The sequence below is a fragment of the Balaenoptera borealis genome, assembly GCF_965194805.1.
Source record: "Balaenoptera borealis genome assembly, chromosome: 13".
NCBI classification, from domain to species: domain Eukaryota; kingdom Metazoa; phylum Chordata; class Mammalia; order Artiodactyla; family Balaenopteridae; genus Balaenoptera; species Balaenoptera borealis.
This window is the reverse complement of record NC_138870.1, coordinates 72,124,216-72,143,402: the sequence shown is the minus strand read 5'-3', so window position 1 is coordinate 72,143,402 and position 19,187 is coordinate 72,124,216. Positions and strand designations below refer to the sequence as shown.

The window sequence follows — 19,187 nt, the reverse complement described above, 5'->3', positions numbered from 1 at the left end:
GAAGTTTTGTTAGCTGTTCATTGTTTGCTCCTATTGGGTGGTCTGTAATTTCATTCTGAGTACATCAAGCAATTACTGAAAAATAATTATTTGAAAGATTCTTCTAGTTTGTTATACTGGAATGGATCACCAAAACCCACATATTTGACCACATAAAATACTCTCAAAACATGTCAATCTCTTGAGTATTCTTTTTATAGTCATGATTTTTAAAATGAAATCTGGAAGATTTAGTCATGATTCCTGACCAATTCATGTGCTTAGAAAAGTGGTTAAAAATATGGTTTTAAGTTTAAATATAGTTTTCATCTTTCTAAACAAAATTACACAATTGCATTTGTTTTTTTAAATTCCACATCTGGACTCTTGGTGTGGTAGTTTGTGCTGGAAAACAATGCTGATACGAGGCTGTTTGTTCTTTAGAGATACTTTTGATCAAACTCATTTTGGAAAATGTTCACTGTTTCATTGTTTTTCATTTCCTATAGTCTTGAATCATAGCTCTGTGAAAAGGACAATTATACACATATTTTAAACATTTTATTCTATGATTTATATATGATATAGTGAGGTTGCAGCAGAAGTATGACATGTAGAACAGATTTAGAATTCTAAAACTTGACTATTACCCAATAACGAAAGCACAGTTGAGAAAAATATGCAAGTATTAGCAAAAATATCATATGAATATAAATAAAGTACTAGATAACATCTTATATAAGATTGAAAACTGGGTTATCATTTGTGCCCAAGAAATTCACATCTCATCTTATTAAATCTCTACAGGAAACATTTCAGTGCAATATTATCAGCAAATACAAATTTCTCTAAAGTTACTAGCATGTAAAAGAAACATTAAGTAGAATTTGTATACTATGAATTTTAAATAGGAGGTATCTTAGACTAGCTATTTAAACAAGGGCAAAAAAAAAAGTGATCACATGCATGACTGAGAAGCACAGAGAAAATCCTGATAAACGGCAGGAGCTGGGAAAAAAGAAGGAAAATGTTGCTCGGTATAGCATGGCAGAGAGATGCAGCCTTAGAAAATGAAATTTAAAAATTATATGCCTTTTACAGTATTATTACAATAGATTTAGACTAGAACACAACAACAGTATATATGTTTATCCCATCTGACTTTCTTTTCTTTTTTAAAATCATAATTAGAATGCAATCATCAATTATTTCAACACATATACAAGAACTGTTTTCTCATATTTATTTTTACATAGAAATTTCAGTCTGCTACATATAGCCTCTGGTATAGTCTTACAACACCCAAGCTGAAGCCATACTTTTAAAGACAACTTATTTTCAATTAATAGCCAAAAATATGTTGATGAATCTTCCAGATTACACTGTAGAGATGTTACTCTGTCACTTAGAAAGGACCACAACCAGTTTTAAACTGAACAACAAATATTATCCCTTAAGTGGTGCTTCAGTGGTTGGCAAGATGCTCATTTTAGTATTGTTTTTAAAATAGTTCTTTATATAAATATTTTCTAAGCTGCTTTAAATATGTCAAATCTGTGAGAGATCTCTATAGACATCTATCTAGCTATCTAGCTAGCTGTCCATCACGATTTGCATACATTATCAATCCTTAAATCGTCATGGGCTATGCTGTTTTAATTTTGGTTCATTCTAGTATATGTATCCCACTTTAGCCAAAATATGATGATTGGTGCCAGTGACTGCTGAGTTATGTATCTCAAACCAACAGGAGGGGCTGTTAATGTCATTAGTCTGTCAAACTAGCTCTTCTAACTTGATCTGGGTGATTTTCCTCTGACATTCAATCGAACATTGTGCTACACTGCAAAAACCACAGTCATATGTCTGACAAAAGGGCTTTCAGGAAATGAAAGTGAACTTGTTTGCTTACTTTTGAAAAAATAAATGCAAGGCAAGATAGTGGTGGAGAAAGATTATTTATATTTTATGTTTGTTAAAGGATCCCTCAACTTATACACAGTGTTGCTAGAATTTATTATTAAAATCATCTACTTGTATTCCAAATGCATAGAAATATATTTAACAACTCAGTCAAAAAGAAAAAATAAGGAGAGTAAAAGCAAGGAAGGAAATCTATGAATTTAAATTTAAAATATTTTTCCCCTGAAAGAATTAACAGTAATCTATGTATAAAATGAAAAGAAATTCTCCACTTTCCATGACATGAGCAAATATTGTTATTTTGATCAAAACTTCTTACCTGAACATGATCAAGCAAGTTAAATGCATTACTTTTCATGAAATACAACATATAGAAATGTCTTCTGAACAGACAGATTAATAGAGCAATTTACAAACAGCAATACTTTAGTTGGACTTGAGGGGATACCCAAATATTCTCATGGGTAGTGATGCTGTCACATGTTTTTACTGCTATGCCCTGTTTCCATGATCTCTATCACCCCTCTCTTCCCAGCCTTTCTTTGATTTTCAAATTTTTGGCATGTTTTCATTAGACTTTGGGGATCTAGTTGGTTTCTATATTAAAGTTAGATGCAAATCATAAAAAATAATATCCCCAGTGAACTGAGGTTTTGCTTCCTCTGAAGCATTCCCTCTGGATGTTTAAAACGTTTGATGATGACGATCAAGATCACGCTCATGATAGCTAACAGTTATCAATTAATTACCATGTGTCAAGCATTATGTTAAAAGCATGATGAAGACTTCTAATCGTTTTGACATCGGAAAAGGTATGTGCTTTTACTATCCCCATTTCGTAAAAGGTAAAACTATAGAACAAAGAGTTTAAGAATCTCACCCAAGATGGCATAACTCCAATGGTAGAGGTCAAATCTGAACCCAAGAAATCTTAATAAATGCTACAATGACATAAAAACTAGTCTTATGAGTTGAAATTGTTATTTACTTATTAATAACCCTAAGTTTTTGGTTGTTCATAGACTCCACTTTCTGAAAGCAAAATTCCCAATGATCACTCACAACTGTTTTCTCATCCCCAGGCCTGACACAGTATATGAAAAACCCTTTATACACATTTATTAAACAATGGAAAAATCTCTAAGAATATGAAATTTGCACTGATCCATCTTGCAGATGTAATCAAAGCTTTATGGACAATTTATGCTAATATATCTAAAATTTTTTTCATGATTTGAATGCTAGAATCACCATACTACACAATCTTAACAGAAATCATGAAAATTACAAAGCTAGACCCTGTTGACTATATTTCCCTAGGCAGTTTTTTGGGTTTTTTTTTTTTTTCTGTTAAACACTTATTATCCACCACAGATGCATCTTCCTGGAGATTCTGATTCATTAAGCAGGGGGTGTGGCTAAGGGGATTTGTACGAAACTAATGGCAATGATAATACACACAAGCAATTCTTAAAATCACCTAGGATCAGGAAACGCTATTGAAGTCCAGCTTCTTTCCAAATGCAAAAAACCCTTGTACATTTTCAATTATGTTCAATTCCTGTGATAAGAAGCTCACCCTGTTTAAAAAAACATTCCATTCCCTTTTGGAGAGCTCTGTAAAAAAGTGAGTGTTATCTTTCTCTATCTATCTCTTCTATGTCTGTCCCTTAAAATGATACAGAATAAGTAGCATCCTTCTTACATGGGAAAACCTTCAAATATCATCAGGCGATTATTATACAATCACAAGTCTCCTTCCTCTAAGGATTCCTCATATGACATGATTTCCAGATGGTATCATTCCAGTCACGTTCCTCTGGATATGCTAGAGGTTGTCAACACCCTTCACCCTTATTAACATCCAGCACTGACAACAGAATATAATCTAGATGTCGTCTGATCACTGTAGGGATAACCCAGCAGGTATCATCTTTGTTCTAGATCATCTACTTCTGTTAATATTTGAAGGCGATATTTGATTAAACAACAAAGTCGTCTGAGCTTGTGGTTTAATAAATCTACTGCTGTCCAAGTGGGCTCATTCTATGTCTCCTCCATCCCTCCACCAATCCTATTCTTGTAAGTGATCATTTTAAAACAATGTGCTAGAATCGACACATATTGTCTGAAACTGCGTATATATTTGTCAACAGAGAAGTCATACAAAAATCTTACTCTCTGACTTATTAAAAATACTGTATTTGCTGTTGAATTTTGGAACGAAAGAATGCACTTTTTTCTAAATAAGATCACTACTTTTCTTTTTTTAGACTAGTTTTGGACTAGTTCACTGACACCAAATAATCTTTTTGTAGGTTTCTAACTGTATAATATTCAAGGGCTTTACAACCAGGAACAGCATTACTGAATAATGTCCACGTCCTTTTTTCATGAGTGCTTAAAAAAAAAAAGAAAAACGAGAAAAAAAAAAAGACTGCTTGCCTTTACATTTTTTCTTCTTTGTTGTGTTTAAAAGGAGTGGATAATCTAAAAATATTCCATGTTTTAATGCGGTTCACAGCATTTTTTAAAGTTCTGATGGTATGTTCAAAGCACTGTCCAGGGAACTTAGCCAACAACCTCCCATTAGCATGAATGGAAGTTCAGCTGACTTAGAACTCTCCACTTTGAACGTTTGCCCCTTAATGTTTTTCTAATCAAGTAAAAACTTAATTATTCCATAACTTTGAATTTTGGAGGAAAGTTGATTTTTTCGTCTCTTTCCAAACTGAAATCAAATTCATTTAACATTCACTTTCCTTTCAAGGAATTAAAAGCAATGGCTAGGAAGGAGAGGGGTGATATATAAGTATACACATATATATTAAGAGTTCTTCACTGTGGATCTATATATGTCATGAATTGAATAGGGTAAATCATGGATAGGAAATTATAAATCTCATCTACCTTCACCATGGAAACTTGATACAGACATATTCTTTATATAACCAAAACTGTAAAGAAAATTTTAGTATGCTAAATCTGGTGTATATTTCTAATATATTTGCTGATTTCACTGTAGTGGAGAATTTTTCATACTTTTAAAAAACCTTTTAATGTAAGTTTATTAGTCTTTCCCTTAGTTGTAAAGTAGCATGATGTGTAAAAAAAAGCAAATAGTTTCCTGATTTATATACTCTATATCCTACTGTTAGTGGTATTTATTGAGACACTAGCCAATGGAATTTAATCTGGATTTAATAGAAATACTGAAAAATGTGAGAATATATGAGTAATAACTGTTCCTTAATTTTAAAGCATCTCTAAAACCAACTAAATATTTTTCTACTAAAATAAGTTTATTTAACTTTACTCCTCTACATATACACTGCTTCTACCAGCCACCAATATCTACATGTACACACATACATAGACACACATACACACCATGATACACATATTATCCTATCCTCACACTACCATCACATCACAGCCCCAACACTTCCCTGTGGGAGTTAAAAGGTTGCTTTAAAAAGACAGAGATCAGGGATTCACAAAGAGGTATTTGTGATGATGTTATAGCAATAGCTTCTTTGCATTAAAATCTGAAAGTTGACTTTGGTTTCTCCTGTTTGACAGAATGTTTACATTTATTGACTACTCTGAATATTATTCAATACTTACTATATATATTTATTACCACATTATCACTATATAATTTAATTTACCTGATTTTTTTATATGGTCTCTTTTAAAAATGAAAACATCACTGTTTACAAAAGCAGTTCAATTTTTTAAGAGACCATTACATTCTTTATTAGCATATCTGTTCCTTTAAAATTTAGAGGGATAAAATATGAATAAGAATCATATGCTTAGTAACTTGCAGATATTTTTAGCTGTTGTCTAAACTTAGGGTCCCATTAACTTTTCTAGTAACTACATCAGTAAGCTGCTGGCAGGGAGAAGGGGTATAAGTGTTTTTCTAAATAGTGAATTTGCTACCAGTGAATAACACACACTGAGACCTTGTGCATCTGGAAAAAAAAAAAAAATCCCAACTTGAATTAATTACGCAGTGAAAAGATCAATCTGAGCAAGTTTAGGGGTACTACCTGAGATAGAAATGAGGGTATGTTTTCATCAGTGCCCTCTTATTAGGTGGAATTGTAATGAAAAAAATTTAAGATATTATATAAATAGTAAGATTTGGGGCAAATCAATTTACATTTCAAAAATTCCCAAAATATGTTTTCAACACATAGTACTATTAAGTTGAAGGGATTAGAAATTATTTATTCATCAGAAAAGGATCACATGTTAAGTATTCATTGCTACTTTGAGTTCTTAAATTAAATTTCATCTTAGAAATGTATACAGGGATTTGAAACGAGAAAGAGTGACTTTTCTGTTAAAAAAAAAATCACTATTAGATGTAATAGTCATATGAGATTAATGAACTAATGAGAAGAAAATTGCTATACAGAAAAAATAAAAGTATATATCTCATTAGTGCAAAAATTAAAAGCACTAAGTCTCATAAGAAATGTTAATGTCTGAAAATTTTAAGAATGATACCATATAAAGGTGTTTAAATTTTGTATTATTCAAATAATATTTGAAATATGCTCCAAGTCAAAGACAGAGGAAGCATTAAGAACATTTCTCGTTTCCTTTAGTGTTGAATGTGTTCTCAAATTTTGTATTAATTGTGATCATTTTTAAAAAAAGATTCATAGGAAATCTCACCCTACATGCCTTAAAATGAAACCTTTCAAATCAACTCACTTAAGGAGAGAATAAAATCATAGCACTTAGCATTTGCTATTTTTTTAATAATTATCCAGCAACAATTATCATATGAAGTATTTTCCAATTATTTGTCACCTTATTTTTCATGTATTTTAATACATGCATGGTAACTATTGCTGATTCATTTTTAATGACAATTCATCTATTAAAAAATTTACAATTATAAGAAACAAAAATTATAATATAAATTAAGTTTTCTTTGTGAATTATTAACTTAAAATGTAAATCAAATATGCAAACACTTGAAGTATTTACACAGTATATTTTTAATCTTAGAGAGTCCCACATGGTGTCATGTACGAGCTTTGAATTTATTCTTAAAATCCCGAGTAAAGTTATCAATTATATTCATCTTGTATTTGTGTTAACTATAATTTGAATTTTATTTTTGTGATTTTTTAATTCAACTGTGCGTTTGCACAAAAATTTTTTTCTATTTAATGCTCCATAATTTAGAATAAAAAAGAAAACCCATAGACACATGTGGCTTAATAAATATGGCACACATAAAATTCTGGATTAAAATATATCCTGAGGTTCACACTAACAATAATGGTTTGAACTGTAGGTTTTAATCCACAAGTCTGTTCTCATAGACTTCTCAGACTTTGATGCTTAATTTCCCCCCTGGTTCTTCTCTATTCTCCTATAAGGTAGTTTTTATATGTATGAGGAACATTGGCACTTCTCAATAATTTATTTTCATATTTATTACTTATTTTGGTAACCTACTCAATCTATTGATTTACTCTTTCCTCTTAAAATATAAAATATGTATGACCAATTCAGTTAAATACAATGCTTTAACAGTGGTCACTTATTAAAAGCAAAAAAAAAAAAAAAACCAGCTAAGTTATTACAACTATGTAAAGTCTTTAAATCACATTAAATTTGAATATTACATTAAAAAAAATAAATCTATTTTCATAGTCAACAACATGAATGCACTTTACTTCTTCTGAAGGATATTCTTTACCTCTTTAAAGTATCTGTACTTTCAACAAAATAAAAGAATTATTCACTGTGTCTAGCTGCACCTTTACCTGATACTAACAAAATCTACCTCCTACTACACATAACTTAGTTTTAACATACACACATATGTGAAATAGTCTTTATATGTGTTTATATAAAATATATATGCATATATTTAATTAAATTAGCAACTTTATCCATTGTAAAAATTATATTAATTTGAATAAATTATGTCCTTCTATAATATTAAATATTTGTGCTTACAATCAGTGAGAAATTGTACAATATCACTATGACCTGCTGACCTGATGCTGTTAACATTTTTGTCCCTCCATTCATCATGAGGGAAGTTTTATTGTATCACAATACATGACCATCTTATTGGTTGTTTGACAGATATGAGACTATTCATTACACAATGATCAAGTATAGCTATATTATTAACATTTTTTAAAGATCTTGGGATCTTTGTTTACTTCAAATATCTGGGGAAAAAACAGAAATAATAGTGATAAAAATGTGATACTTTTTCTAAAGGTAAAGACTGCTCCAGAAAACAAACAAACAAACAAACAAAAAACCTGCTCCAGATACCTTTAAATCACTAAACCACGGTGGTAAAGGAAACAAGTTTCATATTCCTTATTTAGCTTAAGCAAAGGTAAACTTTAAGATTAGGACAGATACTTGTGAGAGAAGAAAGTAGGGTGAACAATATCTTCAAATCACTATTTTACAGAAACTTTAACATTTCCTTTTAAAAGTTATATAATAACAATGTTTGAAATAGATTTGTTAAACTAGAAATACAACTTTCATCTGCTTTTTAAAATTACTCCAGTTACTACAAATTATCTATAACTTGAATCCAACTCTTGGTATGTTCAAAATCCAAATGGCATATATTTATAAAGTCATCAATTAAACAACAGAAAGCAAAAATACTGCATGGGTCCTTTAGTGCATTTGGAATATATAGATTTAATTATGATTCTCAATATATACTAAGTAAAACCTCATTGAAAATTTTGGTGGGAAAAACCTTCAACCCTTTTTTCAAAATTTTTGATGAAAATATTTTCTTCATGAGAAAATAATTTTGGTGGATTAAGAATATACTCAAATTTTCCTAAAGCTACCATATTTGTTCATCCTAATCTAAAGAAGAAAGCGTATTTAACTGAATTTGATCTTTCTCTAGATCCCCAAATAGTAAATATACTCACAGATTGGATGAGCTTAAATGCTACAACATAAGGGAAAATTCAAACCACTTAGCTACCTCTCTACTGCAGAAAAAAATTAATAATGACTAATGACTATCATAGAACCATGACTATTTATTGAGCACTCATTATGTACTAGGCAATATCCTAAGAACTCTGCATAAACTATTTTGTTTAATCCTCATGAATAACATATGAACTTGTATCACCATTTTATAAATGAAGAGAAACATTCTTAGAGGTTAATTCATTTGCCAAAGGTCTAAAAATCTATAAAGTGGCAGAGCCAGGATTTGAATCCACAACTCCCTAATTGTGCAGCCCACAGTCATACGTTAGTCCATGGCCCATCCCAAATCCCAGGATTTAGCTGCACAGACTGTTTAGAAATCACTTTAGTCCTCTCCATAACAGAAAAAGTATCATCATCATCATCATCATCATCACCATCATCATCATCACCATCTACACTACTAAGACCACCAACTCTAGCACCACCAATACCTCAATTTTACAAATAAAGACTCTGAAGATCAAGGAAGTCCTGAGACTTACCCAAAGTTACTCAGCTAGTAAATGATAAAGTTAATGTACTTTTAATCCAAACTAAACCTAGTGGCATGAAATTAGCTCTTCTTTTAAGAATGAAGGTTGCTATAATCTTCTAGAAAATGTTTATAACTTAACAGAAAATATTTTATTCACTAAAATTATTTTTAAAATGCTTTGGTTTTGATAAATTAGAAACAAGTTAGAATCTTATGTTGATAGATACGTGCTTGCTTCTTAAACTCAAGGACAAAATTATGTAGGTCTCTAATTGGTTTGGTTTGCTGGGTCTAGTTTGCATCAAGAAGTGTTTGCAGAATTTGTAATATCTAGTTTGTAATCTGTCCACAAAGCAGGAGATTTTGTCTGGATCATTTGTATAACCTCTGTGCCTAAAACAATACCTGGCATATTTGTTTGATAAAATGCAAATAACTCTGCAAGAAAAACAAATTAAGCTGAAAGGGGTCTACAAAATCTTTCTAGTCTATTCTTTTCAAAGAGGAAAAGTTAATTGGCTTAAGACCACAGAGCTGGTTAATATCAGAGATTCAGAAACCATCTGTTTTATTAAAAATAGACTAGTTTTTGTTTTATAATGTAATCCTGAATACTGAGGTGAACCAGTACTTTTTTTCACATCTATTCAGTGTATACATAATTTGCTTAATACTGTGGTGATACAAACGTGAATAAGAACTGAATCATCTTTTAAATACTTTACATCCTAAATGTGTGGGAGACATTTTACACAATCCACCACAATGTCAATGAGAAAGTGATGTGCTGATTGAGGGAAAAGTGAGAGGAGGCTTCATGAAAGAATATCTTAAACAGTCTAAGAAGTATCTACATTTTTTGAATGTTTTATTATTTTACAAATTTTAAAAATGAAAGCATTTTTCCTTACCAAAGTAATGTGATGTTTTAGGGTCAAAATTGTACTATTTCAACACTTAGTGATGGATTAGGGAGAATACAACATAATGTTGCATAAAAAGCCTGGGACTCCTGAACTCAAGAAACTTGGGCTCAAATTCAATGAGTTAATGGCTATAAGAAGGAAGCCTGGCTTAAAATAAGCCCTCAACTGGTAGTTACTATTTTTACTGTTACAGCTGTTGTTACTATAGTGTAATGAAGACCAGTGGAAACAAAGTATTTAGAACATTTTAGAAAATATTAATTACTATTCACAAATAAACATTATATGTTATATACAGATAACCTTTATGCTAGGTAAGATTATGATACACAGGCTTATTATTATGAGCAGGCTTAAGGAGATCATTTTGTAAACAATTTCTGGTTTTGATGTATTTCGGTGTATGCTTTTGTTTCCTTGCCAAATTGCTAATTCTTTATTTCTGTCCTGCCGCCAACATTTTCTAGTTCCAACATTTTGTAATTAATAATTTTTTTTCTGTAATTAGTAACAGTAACCAAATTCAGCGTCTTACTGCATTGAGTTGGTTAGGCTCTATTTCAGTTCCTATTTTTCCCATTATAAACTTCTATTTTTAAGCCACATGATAAAAAAAAAAAAGTTTCCTTAGGCTGAGTCTTGAGAGACATGATTTTTGCATAATTATTTTTTTTCAAACAAACTAAAAAATGTCAACCATATATTCTTAAGTCAAAATGGAATTTTCCCCTGACTTTATCCAATACCTACAGTGGGGAGTGGGAGATGCTTGATTTCAGAATTTTTGGTAACCAAACATTAAATGACTTACCAATACAGAAAATTAGTGTGGACTCACCAGTATTGATTTTTATCATTGTTAATGAATTGCACTGTCAAAATAAGTTCAACATATGATCTCTGCATTCCCATACTTAAATTATGAGGTGGTGTAACCAATGTATATAAGTTATGGAGAAGCCACAAGAAGAATTAGTGCAAAATTCTGTTATCTGTGAGGGGAATTTTTTAAAATTTATCCTTTGTTGGCGTGAAAAAGACCATCAAATGTATAATTTGATTTTACCATTTCCTTTCCTGCCTGAGCTACTAGGTGACCTCATTCTGCTAATCGTTAATGTCACAAGCTATGAGGCACAATAACATAGTAGCAAGATAATTTTAGGAAAAAAGGGTGACTAGTTATATTGTTATATTAAGCTTTTATATAGAGCTTGATTGGTCCAGGCACTATTCTACACATTTTATGGTATACTAAAAAGAAAGGGGGGTTAGAGATAAGGCAACCAAAAGCAAGGAGCAGAAAAGTGGCAAATAGAAATGGTAGCAAGGAAAGGAGTGAATATTGAAATAATAAGGTGAAAAAAAGATACATCACAGTCAAGTGTTGTGGGACATATCAGTAAGACTGTTTAAAGTCCATTTGAAAAGAGTTCATAATTTGTGACTTTATTATTTCTAAAGTCACCAACAGTCCAGTAGTTCAAAATTATATGCACTATATGCCATCTCCGTTATTTTTTTAATTGTGATTTCACTGGTTGTGAGAACATCCTCTGCTCCCCTGAACTAAACTGCAATTTGAATAATGCAACTTAAGCCTTATGCTCCTTTGGTATTAGTTAATCATTCAATCATTCAAACATATTCACTGGGAGAGACAGTCTATTGTGGGAGTTAGGATCTTGCCCTTGAGAGCTAGATTGGCTCTGCTCAAATCTGGGTTCACTACCACTAATGAAAGTGAGTAAATACCTCACCTCTCTGTGCCTCAGTTTCCTCATAAGAAAAATGGGAATAATCAATAATACTTACTGCATAAGGTTGTTGTAAGGATTAAATGAGTTAACATACGTAGCCTAGTTAGAACAGTGCCTGACAGTAAGGGCTATAGTCGTGTTAACAGCTAGGAAAATAGCAGTGCCTGATCTCATGGCGCTTACAGTCTAGAGGACAAACATCCTCACAGCACTCTGTTTAGAACTCAACTAGGACACTCAAAATATTTGGTGAATGAAATTTCATTAGCCCTGTGATGTTAAGTAACCAGGAGTATATACATGCTTTTAAAATAGGAGAAAATATAAAGGAGCTACTTTCAGATAAAATTTTTAAAGTGAAAGAAACAAGATTCTTCTTAAGGTAGGTATGGGCATTTATTCAAAAGGTACCCATAATGTTGGTCTTCTAGCAAACTGCAGTGGCAAGGCTTAGCTGTAACAGTCTTTTATAGACTACCCTGTAAGGAACCACTTGTGTGATCACAGACCAATTTTTTTTTTACCTCATCTGGGTCTGGTTTCCTGACTTCTAAAATGAAGGAATTGAACTAGGTGATCTCTAAGGCTCTTGTTTGCATATAATATTACATTAATTAATAAATTTGGTGGATTTATCTGGAGGAATGAAGGTCTCAAAATAGGTTTTTAAAAAATCATGAAATGCCCAAGAACACAAAGATAGCATGAAATTAAAGGACTGAATTCATGCTCACAGGGTATGAATTTACAGTTAAAGAAAACAAATACCCTTAAGTTTAGGGCTGAGATGATTTGTTTACTGGACTATCAAGGTATTCTACCAGCATATATGTTACATATTTGTTTTCAAAGTAGTCTCTTACAATGCACATCATTAAACAATAAGGAATGAAATAACAGATGGTTTAAAAGTTCCTTATAATACACACATCCTTTATCACGTATCAAATACAATTTTGAATATTATAATTCAGTATCAGGAAAAAGTAATACCCAATTAGAAAGACAAAATTTATTTATGTGAATTACAAAGTATGAAAAAAAACCCTCTCTAAATTAAAAGGAAAAATTAGAGGAAAATGAATTTCTAAATATTCTTTGAAATGAGATGAGAGCTCCCATTATAAAAGAAGTCTTTCTTAACATGATACATTGAAAAAATTATGTCCAGTACTAATTCTATATATGTTTTATGTCACAAAGGGCTAAATGTTTCCTTGAAACAATGAGCAAACTCAAAGCTGAAAAGACAACATAGTTTTAAGTGGAACTTAAAACTGAAAAAAAGATGGTTTTCAGTGAAACTGAAGGTGTCACAGGTCACATGTGACACCAGGTTATGGTATGGTTCATGAAACAACAGCCACAGAGATAGCATGCCAAGCAATGCTTTATGTATTTTAAAAGTTAACAAAGGGAGTGAGCAATTAAAAGACATACTACTGAATGATGCTTCTTAAGTTGTTTCAATGTATACCAAAGAAGAGACCCTGAAATATTTTTACATGAATGGCTCTAGAAAAATAAATTAAAATAAATAAATAAATATTTTAGTAAAATAAAAATCTAACAAACATGGAAAAATTCTTTTGGAGATTAAAATTTTCATTCTTGGCTACTAGATATAATAAAGCTTATACTAGCCCTTTTAAGAATATACAAACCACACCTATGCCTCTCAGTGTTCTGTGCAGTTTACCATACCTGTGGATAGCTGTCAGTCCTTGGCAAAACTGATATGTCATAGGTGGCAGCAAAATGGCTTTTAGCTTGCTGGATTTGGCCATAACGTTCTCTTTTTCTCCACTTGGCCCTTCGATTTTGAAACCAAACCTAATTTTTTTAAAAAGTAGAATTTTAGGTAAGGAATAGTTGATAATGCAAATATGATGTTCAAAGACTTCAAATTAGAAAGGTAAACCAGGTCAACATAATTACTAAAAAGGGAATTTTCTTATATTAGAAAAGGATCCACAAATTTTACTTTCTATTTTACCCTGACAAGTGCCATGTCCATGAGGCAATATAATTTAATACAAAGAGACAAGACATTTTCAAAAATTTATTTAATATGTCTGAGCCTCTGTTTTTTCATTTACAGAAAATAAAAAAGAATTAGATTATATGACCGTGAAGATTCCTTATATCTCCAAATTATCACAGATAATAATCCCTCTCTCAGAGAATGCTGCAAGCCTGGAAGACATTCATAACTTTTTAGTTTGGGGCTATGTATATAACATTAACCCAGCCAATCTATAACCAAATTAATATCTGGGTCTGTCAAAACAATTGGCTCTTCTGGGTTGTACCCAGACTTAGAAAAACTTAGAAAAATGTAAACATAAAGATTATATCTAAAACATATGGCATCAGCAGAAATATCATGATTATTTAGAAACAAAAACCATTAGGATTATATATTATATTGATTATGATAAAGACTTAGGGTAAAATGGTATCATCTGAAGCTGAACTATGGTTTTAAAATATACAAATTGTTTATTATGTAAATGACACCACTTATTTATTTTCTCTTATAGAAAATGCTCATAAAATCTTCAAAATCATTTATCCAATTTAAAAGACTTACGGGTAATATAAATTTAAAAAGAAACAGGGCAGATATAATCAAGTGTCAAGAAAGCCTGTGAGTTAGTACGGCCTCTACAGGGTCACTAAACTGCCTTCCAAATCTCTCTAATTAATTGCATAGATGAAATATCCATTATAACACCTATCTTCCTCAGAGGGTTAAATATTAACTAATTCACACTTGTAGCTTTGCAGAATCATCATTTTAATATTTTAAGGTATTAAAGCTCTCTTTAATACAGTTCTCTATATAGAAAATTATATTCAATATGTATAATTTGATATTCAATATGTAAAATTTACATAAGCAGCTTTCAGGAAGCTCTTTACAGAACTATATTCAGAATATAAAATATTTAGGAAAGAAGCTGGAAATGAAGTATAAAAATGCAAATTGTAAAAAGCCTTTCATTAAAATTTATTTGAAAATTTTACTCTCTTTCATATTCAATTCTAACCTTTCATATCTTTACCTTCACACTTATGGAGACATACTAATACTCAGTTTGGTGCGTAAGCATGTATTGCAAATTTAAGATGGCACTTTGAAGAGTTTTCAGCAATTAAAAGAAGACAAAGACAGCTACCTGTTCAGATGGTTTCTTAGAACACTGCTGGGAAGTGTGTATTATCCACTATATTCAGGGCTTAAGACAACATCAACAACAAAACAAAACAGAACACACTTTCTTGCTCTCTCCGCAGCAGGAGCATACTGAGGGAATTTAGTAATGAGGGCTTTTTTACTGAGAAAAAGACTTGACAATCTCCTTAAAATGGGTGCCAATTACCACTCTGATGTGAAAAGCAGAAAAGAGAACCATCTGAGTAAATTAGGTTCAGGCTGGCTCTCTGTGCATGTTCTTAGACAAAAATTAATCAGAACTTGGTGAAATGATAAGGGGAAAACATGCTTTGTGCACAGCTAATCACTGTGTGTGTGTAAATACATTTTTCTATGGTTACAAGTATAACTAATTTACATATATGAACACAAGACCAAGAAACACACATGTGGGGGGTTTGTGTTAACACTTGACAGTTCTAAAATTCTTCCTTAGTGTTGACTTTCTATACATTTACTTCCTGAACTAAGATAAAGTAACCATTTGTCTCCACAAACTAAAGCAAAAATCTGCTGCTTGGTATTCCTGCACCACCAGATGTTGTCTTTGCTGATGTATAAGGGCCTTACAATGGCTCAATCTTCAGAAGGAATACTATTACTCCACTCAGAATAAAATTTTTATTTATTTCTCTATTCTAGTAGTTTATGGGAGTTGCAAAATTCAAATTATTTTATTTGGAGTAGTAAAAACACACACAAAGGAAAAGGTTATTCTTCTGAATTATTGTTACTTAGGGACTAATATAGTTTAGAATATCAAGGCTAGTAAAAATAAAATACACTTAGGAGGTAGAATTTTACCCAATATTTAAAAATTTTTTTCAAATTATTAAGAAATTTAGTATATTGAATCATCCAATTTGATAATTTGAATACAACATATAGATATAATTTAACTGAATTTATATATTTAGAAATTACTTTAAGATTATTATTCCTATTGCCTCTGCAAAAATCATATAAGTTATCTAGATTTGAAAAATTATAACGGAATGGCATGTACTGGCAATTCCTGGGGCTAGAAAACTGTAGATGAGCTATATGATCTTTCTTTAATTATGTATAGTGAAAATAGTTTATGGTATACATAACAACTGGGAGTTTGTGAGATTGTTTTATTTTTCCTTGTTTTATTATAACCCCAACCTCAGTAAAATTATAGACTTATGGACCACTATACAAATAAGTTACCAATATAGGGTATATAACCCAAAAAGAACTTCAACGGCTGATAAAATAGAAAAATAAAATACATGGATTACTAGATTGGATAGCTATGACTGGTTTTTTGTCCTTTAAAAATCACTTTTTGAAATCAGAGATTTGTTATCATATTCTGCTCTTTTAAAATAATCATTAGTTTTTATGCCTATGTAATAATTCAAGTGTTCTTTTCTTTTATACTTGTGTGTGAGTTGTCAAATCCTTTGCAAGTAGAAAGTAACTTGAGTAGACTTACATGCTACACTTACATACTACACTGTTCTGTATCTTCAGTAGGAGAATCAGTTTCTTCCTTTGTAGTAAAACACAACTATGGATCAAACACTATCCCCCCTCCAACTACTCCACCCTCCAAACACACACACACCCAAGCCTTCATCTGGCTCCTACCTGGACCCTGGCCTCAGTCAGCTCAGTCCTCAGAGCAAGCTGTTCTCTGACGTATACATCCGGGTAATGGGTTTTCTGAAAGACCTTTTCCAGCTCCTCCAGCTGCAAGCTGGTAAAGGTGGTTCGGTGTCTCCGTTTCTTACTGCTGGATACGTTGCTGTCACATTTATCCCCAAGTTCATCCAGTTCTCCCTTCTCTGGCATCCCTTTCACGGGAGACATCCGGAGACTGTTACAGTTGTCCATAGCTCTATTTAGTTCGGTGTGAAGAGGCTGCTGTCCTTCTACTTTAGTGATCCCATAGTTCACTGTACCCAAAGGGGGAAAACAACAGTTCTCAGGATTGCAAAACATATGGATGAAGGACTTAAGTTGAAGTAATTTAGAGCATCAGGGAAGCGGTCCATTATGATTTATTGTGCCAGTATTAATTTGATCATCACATTATTAATTCACTTTGGGCAGGTTTAGAATCATCTAAAAATGTGTACATGGAACTCATATAATTTGTCAAAACACACAGTTCTATTTTCCAGGATTAACGTAATGTTTATGCACATAATTTATAATCAAATTAGTCAAATTAAAAGACGCTGTAGTTTTAAAAAAATCTAAGTGAGCGTAATTTTTGAAAGGTGAGCCAAATTTAATATGTCTTATTTATTCACAGCAGACAAAAGTAAGCTACTTACATGGCTCAAAAAAGATATTTCAATTTTAAATACTATCTGTAAACCAAAATCCAAACTCTTTTCAAAAGTTATGTTTCTCCTCCACACAAAACCTATGGACTATAGATTTAAGATATGGTATTGTTTCCTACTATATTTCCAATATTTCAACTGTATATCATGTCTGCATTTAAATTTTTTATTTCAAAAAGCAACCTACTAAGTTAAAAAATGAATTTTCCATCAGTTTCTGTGTGTGTTTCCTACAGAAAATAGTAAGACTTAGGTAGACTTCTTTAGCTTAAAAACTCATTTGCAGTTCTTTCTAAATTTGTCAAATTTATGCCTAACTCATGAAACATGTTTTAAGACAGAAAGCTTTACTCTTCCCTCTAGTAAAGCACAGAAATTAAAACATATATTAAAAGATTACAAAGGATGTCACCTGGCATTCTGTTTAGGGGTGCTTTAATTTTAGTGGTTTCCTCCAGATTTGAGTGCATGCTTGCAGTATGATATAAAACGAAAATGCATCATATGGTGCCACACACACACACAAATGTAATGGAGGCACATAATGCAACGGGAAGCATTTTTCTTAAGTCAGCCCTGCCACAACAATGATTTCCAATGAATTGTTACACTTTTTTCGTTTTTGTCTATTTTAAAATTCTCTCATGATGTATTTTTACAACTGCTTTAATCATTAAACAAATGTACTGAACTCTAGTACCTAGGTAACTTAAATACGGAAGAGTATTTAGGCAAAAAAAGATGTGATGTAAAACTAAACAGAAAGAAGAGCCTGGACATGAACAAACAATACGGTTTTGTCTCCGCGGGCAGAGTTAAATGGGGAACTGCGGCAATTAGGGATGGGGGAGGGGAAGCAGGCGTGAGGGTAAGGGCATCTCAGGAGAAAGACAGGAACTTTCCTAAATTTAGCGGACTCCTTGTTGCCTACATTTATCTTACTTAATACTTTCCTACTAAAATCCATCCTAATAGTATGATGTTCTTTAAAAACTTGATAAAGTATCAAAAATCACCTATTTCTCTTCTTATTTTTGGAATCCCGACAATTTAAATAAAAATTATGATTGAGTCGTATCCAGCTGTCAACAGAGGACATTTCAGAACCATTTTTTAAAAATCCTGTCCATAGAAATAACTTTATGTATATCTCTGTAAATTCCAAAATAAAAATATTGCAATGTGAAATACAGCCGGAAAGCCAAAACTTCAGTGTATTAAAATAAAAATTTTTTGCGTCTTCCTAAATAAATGACTGAGATTTAACTGATTTTCTCTATTGTTTGCGCCTTTATTTTTTATTTAACCTTGCAGGTCAAAAGTAACTTGCAACGTTGAACAAAATAAGTAAAATATACGAGGTCGTTTTTTAAGCTTATTGCGTACTAGGTATTTAGAAAAGGAGCTTCTATGAGCCGGTGCCTTGCCAGATTTTGAACTACCATTAGAATAGGGGGCGGCAGGCTTGCTGTAAATATTTCACACTTAATTCGTTTGTTATTTTAAAACAACCCGCTCCTTACAGCTTAACTGTGGAATATATACAATGATAAG

General features: G+C 31.7%; 1 protein-coding gene across 13 annotated transcripts in view; it reads right to left on the bottom strand.

The window, feature by feature from the left end:
* ALX1 (ALX homeobox 1) overlaps positions 1-19,187 on the bottom strand; it is a 51,381-nt gene that overhangs the window by 24,943 nt on the left and 7,251 nt on the right. For all 13 annotated transcript variants that reach the window (XR_014233609.1, XM_082351835.1, XM_082351830.1 and 10 more), the window contains 2 exons: positions 16,930-17,237; positions 13,797-13,925 (listed from right to left, as the gene is read on the bottom strand). Coding sequence is in view for 12 of the 13 variants with exons in the window: in XM_082351835.1 (XP_082207961.1) it covers positions 13,797-13,925; positions 16,930-17,237 (437 nt within the window). In the remaining variant the exon portion in view is untranslated. The remainder of the gene's footprint in view (positions 1-13,796; positions 13,926-16,929; positions 17,238-19,187) is intronic.